Below are 12,841 nucleotides of genomic sequence, written 5' to 3'. Positions count from 1 at the left end.
GTGTTTGGTTTTTTGGGACTCAGAGGCATCTGGGACGGATAATCACACAGTGAAAGCATGTATTGTCAGTATTTTAGATTTCTTTTTTTGAAAGAAATAGATGCTGTGTGCTTAATACTAAAGACGAAAAGGTATAGTATAGGGTTGTCTCTTGGCAAAGGTACTTACACTTCTGTTATGGCAGAATGAATGCAGAAAAGTACATTAAGAATTTATAACTGCAAAAGATGACATCTTTTCCAGGGACACCTGTGCATTTTTCAATGAGACAATGCAAAACCATATGCCGCACACATTACAAAAGCATGGCTACCAAAGAAAAGGATCTTGTGACCTGTTCCCAATAGAGAACGTGTGTAGCATTTTGAAACAAAAAATGTGACGACAACCCCGTACTGTTGCATATCTCAAGACCTGTTTTCAGGAAGAACAGGATAAAATAACACCTAAAACATCTTTTAAGTGTTTTAGTGTAAAAATAAATACATTTCCAATGTATTCAATAAAGTGTTATCTTAAGTTAAACTTAGCAAACAAATCATATGGCGCCCTGTCTGTTTAAAAGTAGTTCTGGAACAGACTGTGTTACCAGACTAGGTCAGTACTTTGACAACATTGCACAGCACAAAGTATGATGCTATTTTTGTCTTTGGCATGGAAATCTTGACATCCAATTGTCCTGAAAACAAGTTGAAACATGGACTCATCCATTCCCACCTGATTCCACTGTCTCTTGGCCCATCTCAAATTGATGTATTGTTTTATCTTTGTGTAATAATGTTTCAGATTGCATATTTTAATGCAGCGATGGACTGGGTTAGGTTAAGCAATATTTTTTACAGTAGCATGATGGTGTCTAATGCAGTACCATCTGAGGGTTTGAAAGTCATGCATGTTCAGCAGTAGTTTCTGACCTTGCCCTGCTATTTCTGTCGATTCTGGATTCTGGCTGTCTTTGGATTGCTTACTTATTTTATTGTATTATTTGGTTCTACTAAAATGTCTACTAAAACTCTTACTCCCTTCCCCAAAGTCTTATATGTTTCACATAAATTTTTATTGACAGCATCTGTTTGTCTGTTTGTCTAAAATCACATAAAATATTTTTTAAAACTTTGTAACTTAATTATCCAAATTTGATAACCATTAACAAGCTTTTTGCACAGATGTAAATAGTATATTTTGGAACACACAAAATTACTGTAACCAAATGTTTAACCAGATTTAATCTACAAATCTTTAATAGTTAAGCTTTATTTAAGCCTGATTTTGATTTTTAAGGAAAAAAAGTCATTTTCTCTTGAACACCCATTCAACCGTTTTATCTAGCATTTTAATATTTTTAACAAATCAATTTAATTTTTTAGCCATTTTGTACAATGCACCAGTTGTACAGAAAGCAAATGATTGACAGTATTATTGTAGTTGTTATGTTTGAACCTTTTACCTTTTCTTCTCCATGCACACTTTGCCTATGTTTACCTTACAGAGGTGCCAGGTGTAGACCTACACCTGCAAAAATTTAAAGTGAACCTAATTTGCAGACTGCTGCTAATTTGCAGACCCAGAACAATACTGTGGCTAAAAACAAAAAATGTAAAAGGAAAATAAAAGCAATCACTAAAATAATGTCAACAAAGTAACATAAAAACAACGGCATAAATGAAAACAAAACAACATGCTGCTTAGAGCACATGCAATCATGGTTTCAAGTGACGGCTGTATGCCAATAGGGGAGCCGACAAATCTGTAAATAATAAACTGTAATAAATAGAAACATTTACACCAAGCAAATTAATGCTCAATGTAAGTAAAGAGGAACTGACATGTCAGTTATCTGCACCTTCATGTCATTTATTCCGAACCATAATGGCAAGGCAAGGTGGGTGCATGTCTGATTCTGTATAGGATCTATGTAGATAATTCTCCGCAAGTTGAACACCCCATCAATCAGGGTGGGTAGGGCGTGCCTGCGTGCTGCCCTACCACCCCAAACAAGTGTGGGGCACAAATGTCCATTGAGGGGAGCTTTTGTTTAAAGAGAAAAGAAAGTAACAAACAAAAGACACAAAGACATTCACAGATCGCAACAGAGGAAGTGAATAGAATAGGGATAGTCCAGAAATGGAAACTGTCTCAGAGCACCTGAAACAACCAAGTTCTTATAAGAGTCTCTGGGGTAGCCTGCTCATCTAGACCAGTTTAGTTGTGATGGCTGAATAGATGTAGCCACAGTAAGGGCTGCATCTAATAAATGGAGAAACCTTGAATCAGTGATGAACCCTTACAGTCTACCAAAATTTGGTCAATTTTGAATCAAATGAGATGCTGTGGTAAGACAATGAATCAACAGAATATGACAAAATAAAACAAATCAAGTGAAGGGGAAAATATTTTTTCACAGCACTTTTTTTATTGGTCTTTATTTCTAAAGAAGTATAATTCCATTATTTAGTTATAGAAAAACATTTGAGAAAATAATTGAAATCTCTTTACTGCCAAGACATATGTATATATGTTCCTTACAAATGTATATTAACTTTTGATTTCAAACACATGTATAGTTCTGAGAACAGGGACACAGACGCCTTTGAATCAGTGGTGGAGGATGAGCAACTCCCTCAAATATTGGATGAGTTACATGACCTGTTCCTCAGTCCTGGAGCACCCAATGCCAAGATGTGCATCAGGGTCAAAGGTCAGTCTGTTTAAAAGAAAATTCGAGGGTTTTTAATGTTCTACTGTATTTCACTTTGTAAAAAATTAAACTGCAGAGTGCAATTAATTTGTAAGCCTACTGAAAATATTCATGTAATCCCTTTTAACAATGATTTTTATATGCAGGCCAGTAAGCTGCCCTTATTTTTGAATGTATTTTTTTTAGGATTTCCTACACCAAAAGTGTACTGGTTCAAGGATGGTACAGCACTGCAACCCACAGAGAGAATTGTCATGTTAACAGAGAAAGATATGCACAGTCTGGAGATTCTGGAGGTGAACTGTGATGATAGTGGAGACTATTCTGCCTACATTACCAATGCAGCCGGCTCCGCTTATTCCTCTGCACGCATGGTTGTGCTTAGTAAGTAAAATAGTTTTTGACAATTTATTAAAACTATAAAATTAAAAAAATATATGAAAACAGTTACAAACCCCAATTCCAGAAAAGAAAAGAACATTTTGTAAAATGCATGAAAAATAAGAATATGTGCATTAATTGTCTTGAACTTTTCTTAACCTGACAGAAGTACAAAGAAAAGATTTTCATTGTTTTTATTGACCACCTACAGTGCAGTTTAGGAAAACATCAGCCATTTAATCACCACTGCTGTGAAATGCTTCAGTGCCCCACTGACATTATATTAAGGATGTTAATGCATCTGAACTTGAATGATACATTCAGGTTTTAAAAACCCCTAGTAATATTATTACTTTATCCTATTTTATCAAATGTTTAGTATATATGTAGAAATGTTTACATTACATCAGTATGTAAAACATTATTCCAGGCTTGGGAGTCTTGAAAGTTTTTTGGCAAACCTTAGACAAGACTTTATGTTCCTCCTGGTTAGCATTGTTTTTTCCTTTATAAAACATTTTTTTCTCCTATTAAAATTTTTTTTGTTTTTGTAAAAGCTTGGATGACTTATTGATGCCATTTTAAAGAAATATTTAGTAGGCCATACTACAGTTCCTAGTTTTCTTTATTTGGAAATGATGGCTTTCATTATGGTTTAATGAAACCAGTGAACCTAGGAAATGGTTTTATAAACCTTTCCTGTCTTAATAACGGTTGTTTTCAATTTTCCACAATTTCTTTTAATTGTGACATACTGTGTGACTTCTTAAGGCTTTCTTCACTTGCTGGAGGAGCTTCTATTTAAGATAGGATTAGATTTAACATGGCTGGTAGTAGTAGTCAGGCCTAGGTGTATTCAGTTTAAACCCAGTCATTCATTATGTTTGGTTAATTAATTAGGGAGGCAAGTAATTTTTTCACAATCGACCAGTTGTTGTTCGATAACCTTTATCCTTAAACATTTTCGGCATTTAGCAGACGCTTTTGTCCAAAGCGACTTACATTATACAGTCTAAGCAATACAGTGTTAAGGGCCTTGCTCTAGGGCCCAACAGTGGCAACCTGGCAGTGGTGGGGTTTAAACCAGCAACCTTCTGTTTACTAGTCCAATACCTTAACCGCTAGGCTACAACTGCCACATTATATGTTATTTTACAACATATTATGCACTACTATTGTAAAACTAGTATGCTGAACGAGCATATTCACACACACTTAACGTCTGTAAGCACAGCTCTACTGAAAATGTTGTAGGTCCAGGCTGTCACTACCTTTGTGACATCCTCTACATTATACTAGCTGTTAAACAGTTTATTCTGAAAGTAAAATACTCTATATTCCTGAAGAGTTTTTACACTTATGTTTCAAAATGTTGTTTAATGCTGTATTGTTCAAATATACAGTGTAGTCTTTTTAGTTAGTCCATGTTACACAAATTTGGTAGATGAAAATAAAAGTTGGATTTATCAAAACATAGAGGAGGCTAAGTGTATTCTCTGTATGAACTACTGCGAGTGAATACATAGTGTACAGAGAAGAACACTGATTGGTAATTGAAAAATAGTAGTATAACTATTATTGATTCACATGCCATTCATATAATTTAAACATAATACAGCAGAACAAAGAGCTATTTAAACTTTTCAAGGTTGATAACTAGATAACATTAGCTTTCCTAGCTTTGCAAGGGAGTAAGCTACAACTATAAAACATTATTTCCAAAAATAATTTAGTCAGAACCATAAGTCCGTTTTAGTTGAAATTTGTACAAGAATGATCATTGATTAACGATGTGAAATGATCATCTTGACAACTCTGTATCAGTCAGGGGACTCCCAATGCCACAAATGATTTTCTGCATTTTATTTAGGACATACAGTCGTAGCCAAAAGTTTTTAGACTGACATCATGTTGGTTTTTGCTAAGTTTGATGCTTCAGTGTTTTTAGATCTTTTTGTTCAATGTTTCTAAGGTATACTGAAGTACAGTTATAAGCATTTCATAAGTCTTTTAACTGTTATTGACAAATACATCAAGTTTATGCAAAGTATTTAAAGTGTTGACCCTTCTTTTTCAAGACTTTTGCAATTTTCCCTGGCATGCTGGATATCAGAATTCCTGGCAACCCATTCTTACCTAATTATTGCTTAGAGTTTATCACAACTTTGTGTTTTTGTTTGTCCATCCACTTTTTGGATTGACTACAGGTTCTCAATGTGATTGAGATCTGAGGAGTTTCCTGGCCAAGGACCCAAAATTTCAATGTTTCGTTTACAGAGCCACTTAGTTATCATGTTTGCCTTTGCCTGTGATGCTGGAAAAACATTGTTCATCAGAATCAGCTTTATTCGCCAAGTATGTTTACACACACAAGGAATTTGTTTCCGGCTGTTGTTAGCTCTCTACAATTTACAAACAATACAATATACAGACAAGACTATGTAGACAATGTACAAATTTACATGTTCAGCAGAATTGCATATGTACAGAAAATATAAAAATAGCATAAGATAAATAGTTAAGTAAGGTAAGATGCAGTTACAGTATTATACAGCATGTATAAAGTGCAGTGTGGCATGTAAGCAACAGTAAACAGCAGTTCAGTTTTAGTTATTAATGAGTTTGATGGCATCTGGAAAAAAACTGTTACAGTGTCTGTTTGATTTTGTGTGCAGGGAGGTTAAAAAGTTCGTGTCCAGGGTGTGAGGAGTCTGTGATAATTTTTTATGCCCGGTTTCTAATCCTTGTTTTGTATAAGTCCTGGAGGGTGGGCAAAGGAGCACCGATGATTTTTGCCACTCTATCCACCACTCTTTGCAATCTGCTTCTGTCCTGTTTTGTGGCTGAACCGAACCACACTGTGATGGATGTGCACAGGACAGATTCAATGACTGCAGTGTAGAACTGTTTCATCAGCTCCTGTGGCAGACCGTGTTTCCTCAGTTGACGCAGAAAGTACATCCTTTGCTGGGCCTTTTTGAGGATGGAGTTGGTGTTGGCCTCCCACTTTAGGTCATTGTAAATTGTAGTTCACAAGAACCTGAAGGTCTCCACGGTAGACACAGTGCTGTTGAATATGGTGATGGGGAGCAGTGTCGAAGGTTTACTTTTAAAATCCACTGTAATCTCTACAGTCTTTAGTGTGTTCAGCTCTAGGTTGTTCTGACTGCACCAGAGCACCAGCCGATCAATCTCCTGCCGATATGCAGACTCATCTCCATCCTGGACTAGTCCAATGATCATAGTGTCATCTGCAAACTTTAGAAGTTTCACTGTTGGGTCTGCAGAGGTACAGTCATTTGAGTAGAGAGAAAATAGCAGTGGAGAGAGGACACAGCCCTGTGGTGCACCAGTGCTGACTGTTCTTATGTCAGAGGTGATATTCCCCAGCCTCACCTGTTGTGTCCGGTCTGTCAGAAAGCTGGTGATCCACTGACAGATTGCGGGGGGGACACTGAGCTGAGACAGTTTGAGGTCGAGGAGTTCTGGTATGATGGTGTTAAATGCTGAGGTAAAATCCACGAAAAGGATTCTTACATAAGTCCAGATGTTCTAAGATGTAGTGCAATCCCATGTTGACTGCATCGTCCACCGACCTGTTTGCCCGGTAGGCAAACTGCAGAGGGTCCAGCAGGGGGCCAAATTCATCACCAAATTGCTCCTGGATCGTTGGGAGAAGCTCTTGGAGGATGTTTTAATACAATTCTTTATGCATGGCAGTGTTCTTAGGCAAAATTGTGAGTGAGCCCACTCAATTGGATGAAAAGCAACCCCACACATGAATGGTTTTAGGATGCGTTACTACCATTACACAAGCCTCATGTTAGCGCTCACTTTTTCTTCTCCAGACAGTCTTTTTAGCAGATGTCCCAAACAGTTTGAAGAGAGCTTATCAGAGAAATAACTTTACCCCAGTCATCTGTCGTCCATCTCTGTACTTCCTGCAAAAAGTCAGTCTGTCCTTGATGTTTTTTGTGGAGAGAAGTGGCTTCTTTGCTTCCCTTCTTGACACCAGGCCATCCTCCAAAAGTCTTTGCCTTGCTGCCTTCTGCCATTCCTGAGCAAGCTCTGCACTGATATAACCCAATTCCATAGCTGAATCCTTTACGTTTCCTTGATTTTTAATGATTTTCAGTCTTTTCTAATTCAATCTGCATAATAGAGTAATATCAGCTGTATTGTCCTTCTTAACACTTTTACCTGAGCTAACCAGATCACTGAAATGCAGTGAATATGGGTTTTGTTGTGATTAAGTTCATTTTCGTGGCAAGGAATGACTTTGCAATTAATTGCAATTCCTCTTATCACATAATCTCAATGCAAATTGCAACCATATAAACTGAATAGCAAACTTTGTGAAAACCAAAATTTGTGTCAGTCTCAAAACTTTTGGCCATGACTAGGTTATAGTCAAGCTGAGTCAAATTTATTTGTATAGTGCTTTTGACAGTAGACATTGCCTCAAACCAACTTTACAGAATTGAGGACCAACAGACCAACAAAAAAACCCTGTTGAGCACGCCAAGGGCGACAGTGGCAAGAAACCTTGAGAAGAAACAGACTTGTGACCCATCCTCCTTGGGTGGCCTAGAGAATAATTTGAATGAATAGGATTTACACAAATCATACATACACAAAATTCATTGAAACTAAAAGTTATAATAAAAAGTTATGTTATAAGAAAGCAATTGAAGTTCTTCATTATTCAGTTCAGTCTGTGATAAAGTCCATAGTAAGTTTTGGACATTTCGGTGCAAAAACACAATGGGGTCCCATCATATCTAGCAAGAGCTGCATTATTGGCACAGCAGTGTCGACTTGCAGGCTTCAACTTTAGGTGGTTAAACAGGCTTCCATCAGAACCACCTTGGGGTAAACAACAGAAAAAGTAGTAAAATATTATATAAAATCTTTAAAAGAAAAATGTCAGTTGAGTGACCTAGAACTGCTTTTGTTTATAGTTGGGTTGGACAGTTCTGATCCTAGGGGTCAGAAACCAGACACAGCCAGAAGCCAACTTAAGCCAACAAGCCTTAACTCAAATACTGTGGAGCCAGACCATGTAGTGCTTTATAGATTAGTAAAAGTATTTTGAAATGAATGCAGAATTTGATTGGCAGCCAGTGTAGACATAATAGAACATGACTAATATGATCAAACTTTCTAGTTCTATTTAGCACTCGAGCTGCTGCATTTTGAACTGGAGTTTGTTTTTGGGTCTGCCAGAGCATCCAGTAAAAAAAAAGCATTGCAGTAATCTGACCGAGACATTATAAATACATGGATCAGTTTTTCATCATCATTAGCAGAAAGTATATTTCTTATTTTAGAGATATTATGCAGATGAAAGAATGCAACTCTAGTAATATTATTAACGTGTGCCTTAAATGAGAGATCTAAATCTTTCGTGACACCCAAGTGATGACAAACACTAAATAAGAACTGCATATTATTATAAAAAGGTAGAACACTGGAACAAGTAGACTCCTTATATATGGAAAGTAGAGAGTATCAAGTACTGCAGAGCATGCAGGTGTAGTCAAGAATGGCAGTGGGCAAATTGACAAGGTCATGGAAAAACATTTAAAAAAAAAAGTCAGTTAGCACCATTACCAAGCTATGATTAATGAAAGCTTGGTAATGGTAAATAAGAACTGCATATTATTATAAAAAGGTAGAACACTGGAACAAGTGGACTCCTTATATATGGAAAGTAGAGCGTATCAAGTACTGCAGAGCATGCAGGTGTAGTCAAGAATGGCATTGGGCAAATTGACAAGGTCATGGAAAAACATTTAAAAAAAAAGTCAGTTAGCACCATTACCAAGCTATGATTAATGAAAGCCTGTGTCCAGCCACTATCCACATATGGACGTAAAGCCCGGACATTGGCAAAAATAAAAAAGAAGAAAGACACATTCAAGCTTTTGAGAACAAGTACATCGAAAAACTGCTGAAAATCTCATGGAGAAATATGATGACCACTGAGCAAGTTTACTAGATGGCCAAAATAGAAAAGGAGCAACTGAACCACATTCTTGCAAGTTATGTTGTGTGATGAGTCAAAGTGTTATGACAGAAATGTGGATTGCATTATTAGGCGCTAATCTGATACCGGTGACACGAGATAGAGGGAATTGGAGAAAGCTGACCCATCTGTGCAGTCGATGATTGCAAAGTAATGACAGCATGACATGACTTGACACAGAGGTCAGATTATCTTAGTCATTGTTTAACATGGCAAAATTAAGAGAACACACAATTTGGAAAATTGTGTTGACCTTTTTAGATTAGAGAATGGCCATATAAAATAGCTACACATCTGAAAACGCCCATATCTACAGTTAGGGCAAAAATTTAGTTTTTGTGAACTGGAACTGTGACACACTTGCCTGGATGAGGACCCAATTTTATTTTGCCCAATCTCAAAATGTGAGGAGGTGGGATTCTAAGAATCATTGTTGGAAAGTTACAATTTTGGGGTCTCTAAAACTACTATCAGACACCACGTCCATGCCAACAGATGCCAGACTTAGATTTTGACTGAGATGTCAAAACAATTGAGCTTTTCGTTGGCATAGAAACCAATGGCCTCAGCTCTCTGAAGCAAAAAAACCACAAATACCATGATGCTGTCAGCACATGAAAAACCAAGTGCATCTGTATCCAGTGTTTTGTTCCTTGGTACACTGGCTGCTTTACTCACTGTCCTCCCTTAACACTCAGGATGATTAGTTTTTGTTTTTTGATCTGAAGTTTTCCTTGGTACTTGTGGGTGGATTAAAAAAAAAGTAAATTATTTACAGTTATAAATAAATATATGTATATATCACTGAAATCACATAAAATACACAAATTAAATAAAAAACACAGTTGCGCATTATTATGTTAGTGACTACAATCCAATTTCCAAAAAATGTCTCTCTTTTTTTAGCTAATTACAACCCAAAATCAGAAAAAGTATGGAAAAAGACAGTATGGAACTTTGGTTCCAGGTATCACTATCCTTTGAGGAGTAAAGATGGGCAGATGATCTCCAGTTTGTCAAAAAAAATGCATGAGAAAATTATTTAAATGTTTAAAATGTTCCTCAAAGAAATATTGGAAGGTGTTTACATATTTCTCTGGAATCTGAAAATTTTAAGTACATAACTTTTTGAGTTTTTTATGCTCTGAGGTATCTTGGATTGACCATCACACTGTTGGAATGTGTATTGTGGTCAGATGAATCAGTATTCCAAATCTTTTTTTTTTTAAGAATTGGACACTGTGTGCTGCAGACTGTAGACAAAAAGGACCATCCAGACTGTTATTAGCAACAGGTCCAAAAGCTAGGGTTTGTCATCGTATGGGGGTGAGACAGGGCTCTTGGTAAAGGTAATTTACACTTCTGTGATAGCAGCATTGATGCAGAAAAGTAAAGTGAGATTTTAAAGCAACATATGCTGCCTTCAAGATTACATCTTTCCAGGAACAAGGAATTGAGACTGTATACATTGCAAGCAATTGAGGGTTAAGGGCCTTGCTCAAGGGCCCAACAGTGGCAGCCTGTCAGATGTGCGGCTTGAACCAGCGACTTTCTGATTACTAGTCCTGTACTTTAACCGGTGAGCTACCTCTGCCCATATGCTGCACATTACAAAGCCATGGCTACAGAAGAAGCGGGTACAGGTAGTGGACTGACATGTCTACAGCTCTGATCTTTCCCTATTAGATAATTTATAAAGAATTTTGAAATGTAAATGCAACAACAACAACCATGTACTGTTGCACACATAAAGAGGTGTTTGCTGAAAGAATGGAAAAATAACACCTGAAACACCTTATCACATGGTATTCTTGGTTCCAGACATCTTTAAAGTTTTTTGAGAAGGAATGCTAACATTACAAAGTGGTAAATGCGTTACTGTCCCAACTTTTTGTGGACTGTGTTACAGGCCTGACAAGCAGGGATGGATGTATATTAACAAATAAAAAAAACAGTCAGACACATAATTAAAATTCTTTTTTCATACTGTCTTTTTTTGTTTTTAGGTTGTAAAACTGCAGCAAACAAACCCAAAGAGTCATTTGTCAGTTCTTGGTAATATTATCTCTAGGAACATATAGTTGCTATGATTAAAAAAAATAAAATGGATTCTTCAGTAAAATTCTAATCTAAAACAAATATTGAAGAATAAACAATAAGAAAACTTTCATGAAGTGGGCTGCTATTTGTCCAGAGCTTAAGCCCACTGAAATTCCTTACAAAGAGCCGTTATTCACAGTTGGGAAAATGCCCCTACATTTTGGATGAAAAGAAAGTGAAACAAACAGGTTTAGGAAATGTGAAATTATCTTTTAGGAACTTGGCACTTAGCACTAAATTGCAGGTATAACTTTCTGTGTGATTAAATATCCCACTAAATTGATTTGTTTTTTGTTTTATTATTTTAAAGAATATGGTAAAATATATGTTAACACATACACCAAAAGCAATGTTTCTTTATTAAACATTAATGAAACACTTTGATCAGTGTACTTACCCAGTAAGTGTTCATTTCAGCCACATCTTTAGTCATGGGATGGTTACATTAGTGATTTGTTGCGTATACTGGTAAACAAAATACCAACCAATAACTGATAGTACAGCAGGAAAGATGGTTGGCTTGACTAATCTAAGAAAGTCATTTTAGTTTAGAAACTTTAAATTATAAATGTAATAATAAATGTAAATAATGTGAAATAGACAACATCATGATGAAATTACGTGAGAGGTTGACTGCCCAGGTAATTTAAGCATTGCATGATACTGATATAAAGACAAAACTGCTTAAAGTGGCAGTTATTGAAACATCACTGTTAAAGATTCTGAAAAAAGTTTAAAATATGGGTTAAAATTTTATATTTAATTAAACATTTACAGAGAGTCAGATATGCAAACAGAAAGAATGTGTACTTCAATAAATATAGACAAATAAAGCAGAAACAGGAGCAGCACATATCTTAAACATTCCACAGAGCTGTGCATCCAGGTCAGAGCCTACCTAGGGACAGATTATAAAACATTCCACTTTTTTGCCTGTCTCTGCCTCTTTGTCTCTGTTATTATTTTGTTTTTACTGGCCAGTAACATTTCTGGTTTGCTTATCCAGAATTAGCACCTGACTCTTCAAAATGCTGTTTTGCAGCATTTTTTACTGTTAAAGGCTCCATAAAATGAAATGCCTTCGATATTATGTTCATTACCAGGGCACTAGAGCATTCTTTAGTGTTATCAGTCATGACCACCTAGCAGTCAAAAGGGATGGATGCAGAACCTAGCAAAATTGAATTAAATGAAATTAAATATATGTATTTAATTTATATATATTTAATTTATGTCTGTGTATTTATTATTTTTATAGACCCAGAGGAACACATACCGGAGCAAGTAAAGATCAGAGGTATGTATTAACAGAGATATCTTTTAATATAACAGCACTGTGGATAACAAGTGCTATTTTTGTTATTATAATTTAATAGTATAACACAGGTGTATTGCTTATTAGAATGGGCACAAGTCAGTTTTTTATTATTGGTAATTTGCTATGATCATAGCCAAAGCTAAAAATGTGTGCTACTCCACATAAGAAGCACACGTTACTTATGGGTGTACCATTCAAAATCTCAAAATCAAAATTTCCTACTGCTTTTTCAATCCTCACTCCAGTGCTGGCTAAGAGGTTGTCAATTGCATCACTTCACATACCAGCAGTGCTAACTTAGAGTTTTAACAAATAT

At 36.1% G+C, this 12,841-nt stretch overlaps 1 protein-coding gene across 8 annotated transcripts in view; it reads left to right on the top strand.

Annotated features, from left to right (window-relative positions):
- obscnb (obscurin, cytoskeletal calmodulin and titin-interacting RhoGEF b) overlaps positions 1 to 12,841 on the top strand; it is a 195,640-nt gene that overhangs the window by 136,161 nt on the left and 46,638 nt on the right. For all 8 annotated transcript variants that reach the window (XM_062991063.1, XM_062991064.1, XM_062991062.1 and 5 more), the window contains 3 exons: positions 2,565 to 2,698; positions 2,885 to 3,082; positions 12,466 to 12,504. In XM_062991063.1, the coding sequence (XP_062847133.1) occupies positions 2,565 to 2,698; positions 2,885 to 3,082; positions 12,466 to 12,504 (371 nt within the window). The remainder of the gene's footprint in view (positions 1 to 2,564; positions 2,699 to 2,884; positions 3,083 to 12,465; positions 12,505 to 12,841) is intronic.

Source organism: Trichomycterus rosablanca, chromosome 3, assembly GCF_030014385.1.
Source record: "Trichomycterus rosablanca isolate fTriRos1 chromosome 3, fTriRos1.hap1, whole genome shotgun sequence".
NCBI lineage: Eukaryota > Metazoa > Chordata > Actinopteri > Siluriformes > Trichomycteridae > Trichomycterus > Trichomycterus rosablanca.
This window is presented reverse-complemented; position numbering and strand designations above follow the sequence as displayed.